Source organism: Saccoglossus kowalevskii, chromosome 16 (genome assembly GCF_978046115.1).
Source record: "Saccoglossus kowalevskii chromosome 16, keSacKowa6.1, whole genome shotgun sequence".
Classification (NCBI taxonomy): Eukaryota; Metazoa; Hemichordata; class Enteropneusta; family Harrimaniidae; genus Saccoglossus; species Saccoglossus kowalevskii.
This window is the reverse complement of record NC_140656.1, coordinates 2,928,770-2,948,036: the sequence shown is the minus strand read 5'-3', so window position 1 is coordinate 2,948,036 and position 19,267 is coordinate 2,928,770. Positions and strand designations below refer to the sequence as shown.

At 37.3% G+C, this 19,267-nt stretch overlaps 2 protein-coding genes across 2 annotated transcripts in view; one reads left to right on the top strand and one right to left on the bottom strand.

The window, feature by feature from the left end:
* Positions 1-17,499, bottom strand: part of LOC102807612 (A-kinase anchor protein 10, mitochondrial-like) — a 37,149-nt gene extending 19,650 nt beyond the window's left edge. Inside the window, exons 1-7 of the mRNA XM_085491600.1 lie at positions 17,448-17,499; positions 10,239-10,487; positions 8,804-9,331; positions 5,637-5,735; positions 4,920-5,004; positions 3,940-4,063; positions 3,036-3,172 (exon numbers count right to left, since the gene is read on the bottom strand). Of these exons, the coding sequence (XP_085347726.1) occupies positions 3,036-3,172; positions 3,940-4,063; positions 4,920-5,004; positions 5,637-5,735; positions 8,804-9,331; positions 10,239-10,487; positions 17,448-17,472 (1,247 nt within the window). The 5' untranslated portion in view covers positions 17,473-17,499. The remainder of the gene's footprint in view (positions 1-3,035; positions 3,173-3,939; positions 4,064-4,919; positions 5,005-5,636; positions 5,736-8,803; positions 9,332-10,238; positions 10,488-17,447) is intronic.
* Positions 17,500-18,498: 999 nt separating this feature from the next.
* Positions 18,499-19,267, top strand: part of LOC144352010 (LHFPL tetraspan subfamily member 6 protein-like) — a 93,224-nt gene continuing 92,455 nt past the window's right edge. Inside the window, exon 1 of the mRNA XM_078009318.2 lies at positions 18,499-18,874. Coding sequence (XP_077865444.1) covers positions 18,499-18,874 — 376 coding nt within the window. The remainder of the gene's footprint in view (positions 18,875-19,267) is intronic.

The following is a 19,267-nucleotide window of genomic DNA, read 5'->3' as shown; positions in this document are numbered from 1 at the left end:
TCTATGGAATCATACCTGTCAGACAGTATCATGGCATCATTTTGTGTCTCTATGGAATCATACCTGTCATACAGTATCATGGCATCATTTTGTGTCTATGGAATCATACCTGTCATACAGTATCATGGCATCATTTTGTGTCTCTATAGAATCATACCTGTCATACAGTATCATGGCATCATTTTGTGTCTCTATAGAATCATACCTGTCATACAGTATCATGGCATCATTTTGTGCCTCTATGGAATCATACCTGTCATACAGTATCATGGCATCATTTTGTGCCTCTATGGAATCATACCTGTCATACAGTATCATGGCATCATTTTGTGTCTATGGAATCATACCTGTCATACAGTATCATGGCATCATTTTGTGTCTCTATAGAATCATACCTGTCATACAGTATCATGGCATCATTTTGTGTCTCTATAGAATCATACCTGTCATACAGTATCATGGCATCATTTTTTGTCTCTATGGAATCATACCTGTCATACAGTATCATGGCATCATTTTGTGTCTCTATGGAATCATACCTGTCATCCAGTATATCATGGCATCATTTTGTGTCTCTATGGAATCATACCTGTCATACAGTATCATGGCATCATTTTGTGCCTCTATGGAATCATACCTGTCATACAGTATCATGGCATCATTTTGTGTCTCTATAGAATCATACCTGTCATACAGTATCATGGCATCATTTTGTGTCTCTATGGAATCATACCTGTCATACAGTATCATGGCATCATTTTGTGTCTCTATAGAATCATACCTGTCATACAGTAACATGGCATCATTTTGTGCCTCTATGGAATCATACCTGTCATACAGTATCATGGCATCATTTTGTGTCTCTATAGAATCATACCTGTCATACAGTATCATGGCATCATTTTGTGTCTCTATAGAATCATACCTGTCATACAGTATCATGGCATCATTTTGTGCCTCAATGGAATCATACCTGTCATACAGTATCATGGCAACATTTTGTGTCTCTATAGAATCATACCTGTCATACAGTATCATGGCATCATTTTGTGCCTCTATGGAATCATACCTGTCAGACAGTATCATGGCATCATTTTGTGTCTCTATGGAATCATACCTGTCATACAGTATCATGGCATCATTTTGTGTCTATGGAATCATACCTGTCATACAGTATCATGGCATCATTTTGTGTCTCTATAGAATCATACCTGTCATACAGTATCATGGCATCATTTTGTGTCTCTATAGAATCATACCTGTCATACAGTATCATGGCATCATTTTGTGCCTCTATGGAATCATACCTGTCATACAGTATCATGGCATCATTTTGTGCCTCTATGGAATCATACCTGTCATACAGTATCATGGCATCATTTTGTGTCTATGGAATCATACCTGTCATACAGTATCATGGCATCATTTTGTGTCTCTATAGAATCATACCTGTCATACAGTATCATGGCATCATTTTGTGTCTCTATAGAATCATACCTGTCATACAGTATCATGGCATCATTTTTTGTCTCTATAGAATCATACCTGTCATACAGTATCATGGCATCATTTTGTGTCTCTATGGAATCATACCTGTCATCCAGTATATCATGGCATCATTTTGTGTCTCTATGGAATCATACCTGTCATACAGTATCATGGCATCATTTTGTGCCTCTATGGAATCATACCTGTCATACAGTATCATGGCATCATTTTGTGTCTCTATAGAATCATACCTGTCATACAGTATCATGGCATCATTTTGTGTCTCTATGGAATCATACCTGTCATACAGTATCATGGCATCATTTTGTGTCTCTATAGAATCATACCTGTCATACAGTAACATGGCATCATTTTGTGCCTCTATGGAATCATACCTGTCATACAGTATCATGGCATCATTTTGTGTCTCTATAGAATCATACCTGTCATACAGTATCATGGCATCATTTTGTGTCTCTATAGAATCATACCTGTCATACAGTATCATGGCATCATTTTGTGCCTCAATGGAATCATACCTGTCATACAGTATCATGGCAACATTTTGTGTCTCTATAGAATCATACCTGTCATACAGTATCATGGCATCATTTTGTGCCTCTATGGAATCATACCTGTCAGACAGTATCATGGCATCATTTTGTGTCTCTATGGAATCATACCTGTCATACAGTATCATGGCATCATTTTGTGCCTCTATGGAATCATACCTGTCATACAGTATCATGGCATCATTTTGTGTCTCAATAGAATCATACCTGTCATACAGTATCATGGCATCATTTTGTGTCTCTATAGAATCATACCTGTCATACAGTATCATGGCATCATTTTGTGCCTCTATGGAATCATACCTGTCATACAGTATCATGGTATCATTTTGTGTCTCTATAGAATCATACCTGTCATACAGTATCATAGCATCATTTTGTGTCTCTATAGAATCATACCTGTCATACAGTATCATGGCATCATTTTGTGTCTCTATAGAATCATACCTGTCATACAGTATCATGGCATCATTTTGTGCCTCTATGGAATCATACCTGTCATACAGTATCATGGTATCATTTTGTGTCTCTATAGAATCATACCTGTCATACAGTATCATAGCATCATTTTGTGTCTCTATAGAATCATACCTGTCATACAGTATCATGGCATCATTTTGTGTCTCTATAGAATCATACCTGTCATACAGTATTATGGCATCATTTTGTGTCTCTATAGAATCATACCTGTCATACAGTATCATGGCATCATTTTGTGCCTCTATGGAATCATACCTGTCATACAGTATCATGGCATCATTTTGTGTCTCTATAGAATCATACCTGTCATACAGTATCATGGCATCATTTTGTGTCTCTATAGAATCATACCTGTCATACAGTATCATGGCATCATTTTGTGTCTCTATGGAATCATACCTGTCATACAGTATCATGGCATCATTTTGTGTCTCTATGGAATCATACCTGTCATACAGTATCATGGCATCATTTTGTGTCTCTATGGAATCATACCTGTCATACAGTATCATGGCATCATTTTGTGCCTCTATGGAATCATACTGTCCATTTTGTTCAAGTAAATGTCTCTGGAAGTTTTCAGCAGCCGTCCAAAACTGCAATAGATCTATACATCCCTCTTGTTCCGCATACTGAAAATGAAACATGAAAGTGTACATGTTTATGTTCAGCAGACAATTAAAGTCAAACATAGCATGGCAATACCATGGCATTCCACTACATTAGTTGCATAAAAACATTATGAAAATTTTGCTATATATTTAAGTCAATGGTAATTAATGATAGTGTTTTCACTGCTTTTTATAGTTGGTTTGCGAAGAAAACAAAACATTTTACAGTTAAGACTACTGAGATAGATAAAACTAAATATATTTTATAATTTCGAAAACTTCCAGAAAATTCTTCAATATTTTTGTAAGTAAAATGAGTATGTAAATCTGTAGCACCTGTTGTACTCACAGCTATAACTACATGCACAGCTAGCATTGTTATGTCACCACAATATTGGGTTTCTGATGATGTATAATCACAAAATGATGTTATTCACAGAAAATGAACAATAACTTTGTAACTAAGTGTTGCTATTTTAGGAGGAAATTTTATTTCAACACTAGGTGGCACTATACAGATTTGTTTTTTGTTCAATTTGTGGTGTTGAAACTGAATCGTCACATTACATTTAATGCAAGGTTTTATAGTCGGAAGCAATCATTGAATGCATGTGTATTTGTTAGCATTACAAGACCCAATGCTCTTATAAACTACTGGAACAGAAATTACACCCTAAGGATTAGGACACCACATGACTTCTATGTAAAGCTGTACATGAGCAAATAATTGTGACACGAGGGAGATGAAGACTTGTCTCTCCCTCACAGTAAATATGGTTTAACCTTACCTCCATGAAATAAAACATGGCAGTTTGATTGTACAGAATGTCTGTTAAGTATACACTGCCACTAGTCAATACATCAACTTGATATTTACAATGGAAATCACTTTGCAGGAATGCATCAAAATAACTGTGTACAAGAGATAATACAAATTGAATTCAGTAAACATACAAGGAAATAATACTATAACGTTATCGTGACAATAGGCATAAAACCATAATGACATCAGTATTTTTTGACATGTAATTGAGGTTGATGTAATTCTGTCCAGCCAGCTTGAGTGCATATTTTGCAGTATTCTCAATACCCTTATTATTATACTGCTTGTAGTCATAATTGAATAAACAATAACAGCCTGAAATATCAGCAGAAACAATTAGTCTTTATGCAAATCATCTGTGTTGTTGGAATATACGCCATGCAGTATTATAACGTGCTGCTAATTCCTGCCAGATTATGGTTTATACAACGTACATATTGGTTTATAGTGAGCATTGATAAGAACAAAAATATCTTTTGTCAACGGAGATAGAGATACTCTTCTCATAAAGTGAATACAGTAATACAAGGTTATCACAAGAATGCTTGTATTGAATGATGCATAGTAGAGGGAGATGCATTCCTGTGCTGCCTGAGGGCATACTTTGTAGTATTCTCGTGATGACCTTATTATTATACATTCAGCTTGTAGTAATAATGGCAACAAACGTAAATGTTTGCATTTAATGACAGAACTCGTGCTTCTCCGTAAGATGTACACAAAGGGAAGTGTTTGAATACGACATCAATAATTTTGAACCTGTTAATCTTGGTGAAGATTTTGGTGTCAAATTATATTACCGGTATATATAGTAAATTAATAAGTGTTTTTAAACCCTAAACTTTAAAAGAATCCTAAGAAACTTACACTGTTTAAATAAATAAATATTTTGAAAATTTATTTCTGAGTGCATTCACTCAACAATGAAGAGGATACTTTACTTACTTTTCTTGAATATGTTTCTGTACAAAATGTTGCACAGGTACAAAACAATTAGGGTCAACCTGTCCATCCTCCATGCATATTTTACCTGAAAGCAAAAATTAATCTATTAGTTGTTTGAGTAAAGGACATTGCTGAGGTGTTTACCCATTAATGACTGAGGCATTCATTCTAGTCACTGTAAACATTGTATTTTGAATGACAACCAAAAACATAAATTTGATTCTCTTCAATTTTGAAATGTGCCAAAAATGAAGCCTAAATTAGAGTACTTTTGGTACATACCCATATAACATATCAAGTACTATTAACACTAGAGCTGGTCTAGTCCAGTCTAAATTAGAATAAAACCCAACGTAAGTAGAGTCATTGATTGCTTAATATATGGCCGTTGGTGTACACAGCCAGTTGCTCAGAAATAATCAAAGTGTACAAGAAATGACCAGAGCCTGTAACTACGTCGAATTGTGATCACAATGGTCCAGTTGTTTGACCGGAAGTCCTCAAATTGTGCTTCAATTGCCACAGGCTATTCATCATTATAAGAAATGTCTTGAAATTGAAATGGTCTTCAGCTTTTTTATTCTTGTACAAAAAATGTACCTCTTTGGAAGTTTCATGCACACCTCATCAGTGTGGAGGTAGCAGGTGATCAAGACAGAATTGTTGAATAATAACAAAATACAGTCCGACTACACAGTATAAAAGTCAATAACTTACGGATTACTTCTAATCTGAGATCATCCGGGATTCCAATCGGGTTAGGTGCATCCTGGCCCAGATATCGAGTGAAAATGTTGACTGCATCCGATTCTATTGCTGTGATATATAAGAAAGCAATATAAACAATACATAATTTGCGTGCAATGATATCTGATGACAATATATTTTTTGTGTCATTTTTACGAACGGGTCTTGCATTAAAATGGGGGTTCCTCTTGCTAATCCTGGGGAGGAGGGGTCTTAGAAGCAGAATATGTGGTTCGCCATCTCTGATGGGTATTGATTACGTATTTGTTTTGATTGAACAAATATAGGGTCCAGATTTGGACATTGTCAATGTTCATTTTTAGACAATTGCTTTTTAGTATAAAAGTCATAGTCAGTAGTCAGCTCACCAAGGGTGGCCTTTAAGCCTGTGGCGCACACGAGAGCTATCAGCTCAGGCAAAATTCATTCGTGGCTGTTTGCTTAAGCAAATATCTTCCGTGTGCGTGCAACTTTACGCAAGATTTTAGTCACTCGGGGCGATACGGTGAATATCTACCATGTTTGATAAATTTCGCCACGAGTGGCAGAATGCTTTCTGTGTGCGGTGAAATGAAAGCTATCTGCTTACGCGTACTCGTAAATGCGCATGCGTCGCGAATGTTTACATAACAAAATGAGAGCGGCATATAGCAGGAGATGGACAAGGTCATGGGTTATGAGAAGGCAGGGCCAATAAGCCTACTGCAATTTCAGACACAGCATGGTCCCTCTTATCCATATTCTTGAAATTCTTTGACCTTACATCATACAAACAAGGATAATCCGGCCAAATATCAACAAGACTCTCTTCTAAGAGAGCATCATTCACAAATTCAGAGTCCGTGGGCGCAGCCATTTTGTTGTTATGTAAACATTCGCGACGCATGCGCACTTACGAGTACGCGTAAGCAGATAGCTTTCATTTCACCGCACACGGAAAGCATTCTGCCACTCATGGCGAAAGTTATCAAACTCAGCAGATATTCACCATTTCGCCACGGGTGACTAAAATCTTGTGCAAAGCTTAAGCAAACAGCCACGAATGAATTTTGCCTGAGCTGATAGCTCTCGTGTGCGCCAGGCTTCATGTCTGTGGGATTTTAACTTTAAATTCAGTGTTTGGGTGAATGGTTGGTGTTTCAATAAGCGAGTGATAAAATGTCATCATTTTCCAGACAGAAAATACTGTGCAGCTGTTTATGATAAGCAATCAATTGATATAAAGTATGATAGATTAGTAAAAGCGAGAGCGAAATGAGCACTGTACTCGTATTGGGTGTTACTATGCTATTGCCATGTTGCTTATGTCAACAGAAACTATGAACATATGATAGTTTGTATCAACACAACAAACAGTTGCTTAAAGATGCTATCACAATTCAACAGAAATTTATTAAAACTATTGATGGCTGTAATTGTTTAGGAGAGCAAACTTCCAGCAATCAAAATTAGGGCAGACACCTGGGTTTGGAGCTTAGAAATTTACCAAAATGCTGACAAGTTTAAGAACATGCTGGCCTGACAAGCCAGCTCCTCAAGTCTGTTGACTTTAAAAATAAAATTAATGTTCAGGATGACAGAATTCATTGTGACAAATTACTCTGCAAGTCGACATAATTACACATTACCTCAACTTGCATCTATCTATCTCAACAGAGAAGCATATACATTTGTTCTTTCATTGACTCCGGTAACTACGTATTACTCTGTCTCCTGGATGTATCAGCTGCATTTGACACCATCGATCACAATATTCTGCTCAACAGACTGTCCAATCTTGGTGTTACTGATATGGCTCTCCAGTGGTTTGAATCGTATCTTCAACATCGATGTCAATCAGTTTCAGTTTCAAGTGTCACTGGTGAGCCATCTCAGCTTCACTTTGGGGTACCACAAGGCTCTGTACTTGGCCCTATTCTGTTCACCATCTATATTTCCCCCTTGGGTAAACTCATTCGTCAACACAACTTAGACTTTCACCAGTATTCAGATGACAACCAGCTCTATCTCGCTTTCACTCGCAAGGACTCCATCTCGGCTGTAGCCTCAATTGAGGCTTGTGAGCTTGATATTAAACACTGGATGATGCAAAACAAGCTCCAACTCAACGACTCTAAGACTGAAGTACTGCTCATTCGTACCAGTTCAATTGCACCAGTCACATCTGCTCGTAACATGGGAGTTACTTTTGACAATACTCGTATGTTCAACACTCACATCAAGATTACTTGCAGATTCATCTACAACCATCTTCGTCGCATCGGTCGCATTAATGCCAGACATTAATTCATGCTGTTCTATCTGCTAAGCTTGATTATGGGAATTCATTATTATTTGGACTGCCGGACAATGGCATCAATCTTCTTCAACATGCTCAAAACACTGCTGCAAGAATCATCACCCGCACTAGAAAATATGATCACACATCTCCAGTTCTACAGAAGTTACATTGGCTACCTGTTCGTTATAGGATTGACTACAAACTTATTCTGTTGACATTCAAAGCTCTGAATGGACTTGCTCCAAACTACATTCTTGATCTACTTCATGCGTACACACCCAGTCGCTTGTCTTCGTTCTTCCAATAAGAAGCTTCTCCATAACACTAACTACAGACAGAAAACATATGGTGGACGTGCCTTCTCATATGCACCTCCAAAACTCTGGAATGACCTTCCACTTGATCTTCATGAAGTTACTGATGTCAATATATTCAAGAAGAGACTTAAGACCTTATTGTTCAGCAAAGCCTACAGTGTGGAATAACTGTAGGGTTCGCTTTCAGCGCCTTTGAACAAAACTTAGTTTTGGATACTGGCGCTATATAAGTTTTTTAGATAGATAGATAGATCTCTATTTTGTGTTCATATATTTGGGGGAGCATCAACACTTCAAGCATGGCCAACAAATCTTTCAACTTGCAGGCCCTATAGATCATTGACTCTGATATTAGTGGCAAACACTGCAAACTTCACACATATCAACAGAGAAGCATATACAGGAAATACAAATACTGTATGGCAGTTTGTGCCTTCATACATAAACATTTACCTGACATTATCCTGTACTCTTGCACAACATTCATCCAGTATAATAATTCATAATTTGTTTACACACTGTAAACACAATATACTGACCTTTCTTTAGTTTTGCCGCTGATTTATCCTCACATGAGACTGAACTAATAATGTCTTTATTTAAATTATGGTTAGTATCACTGTTACATGATGTACTACTGTCTGTGCATCCAGAAAGTGATGATTCCCTCAATTTCTGTGCTAATTCTGTGCCCGATCCTGGGTCTGTTGAATTCTGTTCAGTGGTTTCACTATCATGTGAATTTCCCACATTTTTTTCACTCGCTGCATGTTCCTTATGTTTATTGCTTAAAATCGATTCCAGTTGCTGTACTTTAACATCACTGCTATTACTAACAGTACTTTTACTAACAGAATGCAATGACTCTGCACGTAGTTTTGTCCATGTAGCTGACCCAAAGCTTTCCGCTGACAACCAAAATTGTACCAATTGTGGGCATCCTTGTGCACTCATAAACTGAATCAAATAGGGCAATGCACCATGGCTGTCATAAAGCACTTCTTGTAATGGTTTAGATAATCGTGATTTAGATTTCTGCACTGATGACCTTGTTGGACTTTCATACCCTGTTAACAAAACAATTACAAAACAAGATTAAACTAGTTTAAGATTCTTCATTAATATTTGACATACATTAACATATTCATTTCAAAAATTTTACAACCATGTAGTTGTTGATTTAGACACAAGTCATTGACTTTTGGAATATTTCACTGAGTAGGAAATAATTTTTTGGAGAAAAACTGTTTGAAAACATACAAAAATGGGAACTATTGGAACTATTTCAATAGAAACTATGTTGGAGCATCACTAGCATTTCTATAAAATAAATAGTATTCACCATAATTTCACAATTATCCAAGACAACGTGTCCAAGACAACTTATCCAAGTACCAATTTCATAATCACATATGATGTATCCAAACAAAAGTTTGACGTAACTTTTTTAACCATAGAAACCAATAAGAAATGGTTAAAAAATCACAATTTTCATGGGTGTTTGACACATTTTTTGTGCAAATAGTAGTTTGGTGACCATACCTTTTATTTGGATTGTGTAATTAACATCATTAAAATCAAAATATATAGTAAAAGTCAAGAAAATCCAGTGATAAATTTTAATGACAGAAAACCACCTTAAGACAGATTCAGATTTGCAAAGCTTTATGCAAAAGTATTAATTTAAAAGTATTTCCACTATTAAATGTGCGCTATATTTGCTCTTTCAGAAGTTCACATGGAAAAAACTTACAGTTAGTATATACTAAAATACATGTATGCCTTATTTTGACAACAGACACAGCTGTTATTCACATATTGTAGGTTTTGTTTCAATGGTAAATCATACTAGTAGTTATAAGGTCTAAAATTCTCATTTTTACATACGTATATTGATTTAATTTATAACATTGTCAATGAAATTTATCATGAATGCTGAAACTAACTGTCCAGAAGAACATCATCATATCTTACCTATTCCCAGGTCTCCAACTGAAGTTTCTTGTTTACTTCTATCTCGTAATAATGGAACCTTAGGTCGAGCACCAACACTGCTAATGTCAGCACCATCCGATATAACTCTACTTTGTATGCCATTGGCCATGTGTTGTGAATTACTGGGATGGTGCACTGGTGATGGTGTATTGCTGGATGGGGGTGTATTCTTTACAGGGTGTTTATTCTTGTTATTGCCTTGCTTGACAGAGCCATCGTTTGTTTTCTCTACAAATGATCATAACCAAAATGACAATATTAATTAACCGTCATTATATGCACCATAATGTACTTGATAGATAGATAGATAGATAGATAGACGGACGGACGACAGACACAGGACAGAAAACCATCCCATAAGCTCAGTGGACCTATGGTCCGTTGAGCCAAAAACTGTAACATCTTTGACTAGGTATAACAAGTCAGGTCATTTTCACATCACTGCAGCATAAAATGAATTCTAGTGTTTCAAATTATTAATAAGATAGACAATGCTGTATCCTTCACTTTCTATGTACTAAGACATTATGACATCAAAATGACAGACAGTATAGACCAAGCTTAACTCACTAAGCTGGCTTTTCCTTTCCATAAAACAAAGTGTGTCTTAAATAATTTCAACTTATACTTTGATGTATTTACCAAAGTTACTACAATGAGACATATTTAGATTACTGTACAACTAGATATATTTAGTGGTTTGGGATATATGATCATCTTAAAAGCAAGTTACATGTACCGGTACATTGTATACTATATATAAGTCAGTTGAACACAAGCTAAATGTTAAGTTACGTTCAGTCTGTACTGTACTGTAATACTGCTGATGTAAATTAGTTTTTCATACTAAAAATAGGTTTTTATTCCCAACACTGGTGTAGAATAGGAATTGTAGTAGTTTTGTCATAGGCCACCATGTTAGTCATGCATTAGGTTTATACAATACGAATTAGGGTTAAGGGGTTGGGGTTAGAGAGCATGGATATACATAGGTATGTACAATACGAATTAGGGTTAAGGGGTTGGGGTTAGAGAGCATGGATATACATAGGTATGTACAATACGAATTAGGGTTAAGGGGTTGGGGTTAGAGAGCATGGATATACATAGGTATGTACAATACGAATTAGGGTTAAGGGGTTGGGGTTAGAGAGCATGGATATACATAGGTATGTACAATACGAATTAGGGTTAAGGGGTTGGGGTTAGAGAGCATGGATATACATAGGTATGTACAATACGAATTAGGGTTAAGGGGTTGGGGTTAGAGAGCATGGATATACATAGGTATGTACAATACGAATTAGGGTTAAGGGGTTGGGGTTAGAGAGCATGGATATACATAGGTATGTACAATACGAATTAGGGTTAAGGGGTTGGGGTTAGAGAGCATGGATATACATAGGTATGTACAATACGAATTAGGGTTAAGGGGTTGGGGTTAGAGAGCATGGATATACATAGGTATGTACAATACGAATTAGGGTTAAAGGGTTGGGGTTAGAGAGCATGGATATACATAGGTATGTACAATACGAATTAGGGTTAAGGGGTTGGGGTTAGAGAGCATGGATATACATAGGTATGTACAATACGAATTAGGGTTAAGGGGTTGGGGTTAGAGAGCATGGATATACATAGGTATGTACAATACGAATTAGGGTTAAGGGGTTGGGGTTAGAGAGCATGGATATACATAGGTATGTACAATACGAATTAGGGTTAAGGGGTTGGGGTTAGAGAGCATGGATATACATAGGTATGTACAATACGAATTAGGGTTAAAGGGTTGGGGTTAGAGAGCATGGATATACATAGGTATGTACAATACGAATTAGGGTTAAGGGGTTGGGGTTAGAGAGCATGGATATACATAGGTATGTACAATACGAATTAGGGTTAAGGGGTTGGGGTTAGAGAGCATGGATATACATAGGTATGTACAATACGAATTAGGGTTAAGGGGTTGGGGTTAGAGAGCATGGATATACATAGGTATGTACAATACGAATTAGGGTTAAGGGGTTGGGGTTAGAGAGCATGGATATACATAGGTATGTACAATACGAATTAGGGTTAAGGGGTTGGGGTTAGAGAGCATGGATATACATAGGTATGTACAATACGAATTAGGGTTAAGGGGTTGGGGTTAGAGAGCATGGATATACATAGGTATGTACAATACGAATTAGGGTTAAAGGGTTGGGGTTAGAGAGCATGGATATACATAGGTATGTACAATACGAATTAGGGTTAAGGGGTTGGGGTTAGAGAGCATGGATATACATAGGTATGTACAATACGAATTAGGGTTAAGGGGTTGGGGTTAGAGAGCATGGATATACATAGGTATGTACAATACGAATTAGGGTTAAGGGGTTGGGGTTAGAGAGCATGGATATACATAGGTATGTACAATACGAATTAGGGTTAAGGGGTTGGGGTTAGAGAGCATGGATATACATAGGTATGTACAATACGAATTAGGGTTAAAGGGTTGGGGTTAGAGAGCATGGATATACATAGGTATGTACAATACGAATTAGGGTTAAGGGGTTGGGGTTAGAGAGCATGGATATACATAGGTATGTACAATACGAATTAGGGTTAAGGGGTTGGGGTTAGAGAGCATGGATATACATAGGTATGTACAATACGAATTAGGGTTAAGGGGTTGGGGTTAGAGAGCATGGATATACATAGGTATGTACAATACGAATTAGGGTTAAGGGGTTGGGGTAAGAGAGCATGGATATACATAGGTATGTACAATACGAATTAGGGTTAAGGGGTTGGGGTTAGAGAGCATGGATATACATAGGTATGTACAATACGAATTAGGGTTAAGGGGTTGGGGTTAGAGAGCATGGATATACATAGGTATGTACAATACGAATTAGGGTTAAGGGGTTGGGGTTAGAGAGCATGGATATACATAGGTATGTACAATACGAATTAGGGTTAAGGGGTTGGGGTTAGAGAGCATGGATATACATAGGTATGTACAATACGAATTAGGGTTAAGGGGTTGGGGTTAGAGAGCATGGATATACATAGGTATGTACAATACGAATTAGGGTTAAGGGGTTGGGGTTAGAGAGCATGGATATACATAGGTATGTACAATACGAATTAGGGTTAAGGGGTTGGGGTTAGAGAGCATGGATATACATAGGTATGTACAATATGAATTAGGGTTAAGGGGTTGGGGTTAGAGAGCATGGATATACATAGGTATGTACAATACGAATTAGGGTTAAGGGGTTGGGGTTAGAGAGCATGGATATACATAGGTATGTACAATACGAATTAGGGTTAAGGGGTTGGGGTTAGAGAGCATGGATATACATAGGTATGTACAATACGAATTAGGGTTAAGGGGTTGGGGTTAGAGAGCATGGATATACATAGGTATGTACAATACGAATTAGGGTTAAGGGGTTGGGGTTAGAGAGCATGGATATACATAGGTATGTACAATACGAATTAGGGTTAAGGGGTTGGGGTTAGAGAGCATGGATATACATAGGTATGTACAATACGAATTAGGGTTAAGGGGTTGGGGTTAGAGAGCATGGATATACATAGGTATGTACAATACGAATTAGGGTTAAGGGGTTGGGGTTAGAGAGCATGGATATACATAGGTATGTACAATATGAATTAGGGTTAAGGGGTTGGGGTTAGAGAGCATGGATATACATAGGTATGTACAATACGAATTAGGGTTAAGGGGTTGGGGTTAGAGAGCATGGATATACATAGGTATGTACAATACGAATTAGGGTTAAGGGGTTGGGGTTAGAGAGCATGGATATACATAGGTATGTACAATATGAATTAGGGTTAAGGGGTTGGGGTTAGAGAGCATGGATATACATAGGTATGTACAATACGAATTAGGGTTAAGGGGTTGGGGTTAGAGAGCATGGATATACATAGGTATGTACAATACGAATTAGGGTTAAGGGGTTGGGGTTAGAGAGCATGGATATACATAGGTATGTACAATATGAATTAGGGTTAAGGGGTTGGGGTTAGAGAGCATGGATATACATAGGTATGTACAATACGAATTAGGGTTAAGGGGTTGGGGTTAGAGAGCATGGATATACATAGGTATGTACAATATGAATTAGGGTTAAGGGGTTGGGGTTAGAGAGCATGGATATACATAGGTATGTACAATACGAATTAGGGTTAAGGGGTTGGGGTTAGAGAGCATGGATATACATAGGTATGTACAATACGAATTAGGGTTAAGGGGTTGGGGTTAGAGAGCATGGATATACATAGGTATGTACAATACGAATTAGGGTTAAGGGGTTGGGGTTAGAGAGCATGGATATACATAGGTATGTACAATACGAATTAGGGTTAAGGGGTTGGGGTTAGAGAGCATGGATATACATAGGTATGTACAATACGAATTAGGGTTAAGGGGTTGGGGTTAGAGAGCATGGATATACATAGGTATGTACAATACGAATTAGGGTTAAGGGGTTGGGGTTAGAGAGCATGGATATACATAGGTATGTACAATACGAATTAGGGTTAAGGGGTTGGGGTTAGAGAGCATGGATATACATAGGTATGTACAATACGAATTAGGGTTAAGGGGTTGGGGTTAGAGAGCATGGATATACATAGGTATGTACAATACGAATTAGGGTTAAGGGGTTGGGGTTAGAGAGCATGGATATACATAGGTATGTACAATACGAATTAGGGTTAAGGGGTTGGGGTTAGAGAGCATGGATATACATAGGTATGTACAATATGAATTAGGGTTAAGGGGTTGGGGTTAGAGAGCATGGATATACATAGGTATGTACAATACGAATTAGGGTTAAGGGGTTGGGGTTAGAGAGCATGGATATACATAGGTATGTACAATACGAATTAGGGTTAAGGGGTTGGGGTTAGAGAGCATGGATATACATAGGTATGTACATTCAAGTAGTTCCATAGAGAATAGTGCTAAGGTAGACTGTTTTTAAATTTGTCAGTCAGAAAACCTAATTAATATTTTCACAGATTTTGTGCATGTGTGATGCAATTTGTCGTAGAATATTTGTACATTGAATGTTTTAAATCACATTTGAAACCCAAGAGACATTACATCAAATAAATGACCACCGTTGCCTGTCCTTGTATCCTCTAGTGTCCGACAGAGTAAGTAATCATAGAAATTTGTTCAACACATGAAGTAGATCAAAGTGTGCAGATAATAACAATGTCCAGCTCAACTGCATCTCATGACTTGTGAAACCTCACTATTTCTAGTCTATGTTCTGTTGCATATTTCAGTTTGCATGTGTACACTGCTACTCAATAAGTCATGCTGTGGGACACATACTGGAGAAACTTTGCAGCTGTACTGTTAAAATTGAAAGATGATCTTGGTTTGGGAATCAAAATATCAATGAGTATACTGAATATATACATTGTATATACTATGAGTAGCTATGAATTACTTTGCACTAAAATGATGGCACTCTACTTCCACAAGAATAAATCAAACACCTTATTGGTGAAAACTTAGTTACGGTAAAATCGTTTATTCTCACATTTTCAGATGATTGACAGACAAGAGTATGTCCAAGTTTCCCCAGTCTCTTGTAGCAGAGTAACACTAGTTCAGAAACCCAGAGACTGGAACTGAGTCTATGCTATGGTGGTTCACGGTTACTAGAAGAACGGTTAGGAAACTTCAGATATACTAATTATCCATTGACTTCACTTTGATTCTAGTCCAACCACTATGATATCATCGTTTATATTTTTACATGTGTATCCCTGTTCATTTCCATGTGTGTCCACTAAATTGAAGAAATAAAGCTCATTAAGCCGAAAGATCAACGTAGAAGCATCACCAACTTCCGTGCGAATGTGATACTTGAGGTTTTGTTGTTCTCAAAAAAATGAAAATACCGAGAGTTTGTTTTGTTGACAGATTTGTCGTCTGTGATTTGAAATTGAACATGGCATTTTGTTCCCCAAAACCCTGTCTGCGAATGTTCTGAAATATCAGTACTTGTTACTACGTTATTGTTTGGGTATTTTAATGTTGTGTTACGATTATCATAACTTGTTTCAATCGTAACTTTAGACAATAACGTTTTTTTGTTGAGGTTAGCAACGTCAGCCGTTTTGGCTGCCTTTGTCATAACAATTTGGAAAAATTGCTAAAAACTAAATTATATTTTAGTACAACGCAATGTTAAATTAATATTTATAGTTTACATCGTTCTCATTTCTGTGAGTTGAATACTACGTTAATGTAAAAAAATTTCATCGTTTCAGTAGGGCGATCGTAAGTCTGGCGTCTACTGATGGCCAACAAACGAAGATTTGTACTCCAAAAATGCATCTCCGAAAGTTTCATAAGTCTTTTACACTACGATAGTTCAAACAATGCCAGTTTCATTTTATTTTACTACCAGATAGAATATCTTTAATATGAATATATATTTTTTATTTCAGTGTTCATATTCTTACTAAATCCTGACAATGTTGTATAAATCGGTAAAATTAGTTTTGAAAAAAACATAATAGAAAACCCCAATCGATGGAATGAAGATGGCCGCAACGTCAACAGTATGCTAATTCCCTTTTTAAATGTTTACCAAGACACGCATTCTAACAAACAAAGTGAGAGAGTTTCCTCACCGTTCTTCTAGTAACCGTGGGTGGTTGTTAAGTTTTGGCAAAAAAATATATCTGTATCTGGTTCAAAGCTTCCTAAAAAAAATGTGGGGTGCAGTAACCAGATAGAGCAACATGATTGGCAGGCACCCCTGAATTGGATCTTGTATCAACCTACAGTGTACTAACATCCATTCTAGGAATTTGGCCGAGGCATTAACAGTGCCCCACATTTAGTGTTCACCTTACTCAGATGTATGTCACAGTTATTAATAACGCCCCTCTTGCATGTAACAATGTATCAATCACCAATTTTAGTGCTGTTCACACACCCCCACATTCATAATTACCGTCTTGTCATCTCAACTTGATTTTCATTCATTGTACAGTCTAGGACAACATGGTTTGTACAATAAGTTATTTTTATTTGGGGTAACCGATTGACCTTGCATTGTAATTATCGGCGATTCAGGCATAACGATTTGAAAGGACGTCAATGTTGTTACGTACAGTTATGTATGCACAAAGAAATGCACTTACCAGACTTTCTTTTGAAGAACGGCATCTCCACTGGATCGAATCCCCAGTAAGTTTGTCGGATCTACACTGGAAAAATATCCATATTTTGCGAAATAAACAAGACTATTCAATGAAAAAAATCACGAAGGAAGTGAACGATCGCGGAAGTCGCCATACTGGATTTTCTCGCGATCTCGTTTCGACTGTTCCGGGGTCTTTACATCACACACTGTTAAAAACTGACTTCTCAGCGTAAACAAACTGTAATAAAGATATACTTTTTTGCGAAGAAACAGTGATAGAAAAGCACTTGAGAACGAGAAAGACTTCAGTCAAGGGGTTAAAGTTCGGTTATTCTCACGATACACACCAACTCGCGAGAGTTTGCGAGACTTGTCAATTACGCGATGCATGGCGGGTAAAAATAAAATGTGCACTTCATTCATAGTCGTACAGCGGGAGTGAGCGTATCTACTCACAACGTTGCCGGCAGGTGCTTCACTCATCGTATGGTAGAGTGGGACTTACATGGTGCGTGAAACATAGCCAAGTGGTGTGAAAGCGAGGATTTACCAACCATATTTTGCGTTTATTTCCAATTAGCTCCCATAGAGTTGTTCAACGGAATTGCACTGATGATAATGATATCGTAGCCCCAACGATCTCTGTGACTTTTGTATCGTCGCTCGGAGGATTTTCGTCACACTATGGATTTGCGCCCTCCGGCAACGGAATCGCTCAACTACAAGTGTCTACTCGAGAACTCAATAGTATTTTTATGTAAAAAATTTAAAAAGTAACACATACACATTGTACTAGGATAGGAGTGGCGGCCTTGCGTGTTTTCTCTGCGTACACTAACAATATTTGACCAGGCCGCGGTAACAATTTCGTCTGAACTTTGAAAGGGTCGCAAGAGGACGCCGTCACTACGAAGCATAATCGTTATTCGAAGAGAGGGTTCATCATTCACGACTGTGTGTAACTACCGTGATGTAGCGTATCATCAAGTTGCTCCTTTTTGGAAATAAGCTACAGAAAAGTTTTGCCTTGCGCTGACGTGGATTTTGCGATGTTGACTCTGACAATGACACCGCTCGCAGTATTCTGGACCCTTATGTCGTTGGCCTTAGCTGCGGCTTGCTGTGTCAGCTTCGTGGCTCCGACATGGTTTTTAAAACCCGATGGCTTGAACTTGGCCAGTTTCGGTTTATATAGTTACTGTTTACACGATCCCAGGGAAGGTATCGTTTGTCACATATTTGGTGGAGGTAGGTTTGATTTGATGACCCTGCCCGTTGGCGTGTGGCAGGCTGCAGTGGTACTTTTTGGAGGTGGCTGTATAATGTGTGTATTGGGATCACTTCTTTCGCTGATCAGTTTATTCTGTCACACGAATACTCATAAAACTCTAGCGCTGTTTGCAGGGTATGTGCAGATTGTATCAGGTATGTGTTGTCTTTTTTTTCTCACAAAATTCACAAGTTATGATTATTCAATATAACTGTCACGGCCAATCATCACCTGTTAATTACTTAAAGTAATTAACTTAAGAGTCAGACAAAGACCTACACTTATTATCTCTCAACTATTTATTTAAAATACATTTCTGACACAGATTATCAAAAGAATATTATTTAAAAAAAATACTTCAAGTTCAAATAATTCAGCTCAACTAATTCTTATTAATATTAATATTAATATTTCACTGGAAACTCGCGAAAATGCATTTATTTTGAAAAAAAAGTTTTTAGCGACCATATCTGTAACATGTATGTCTTGTTCATCTCGTGCCTCTATGATGTGAACAGCTTTAGACAAATTGAATTATTCATTCACCA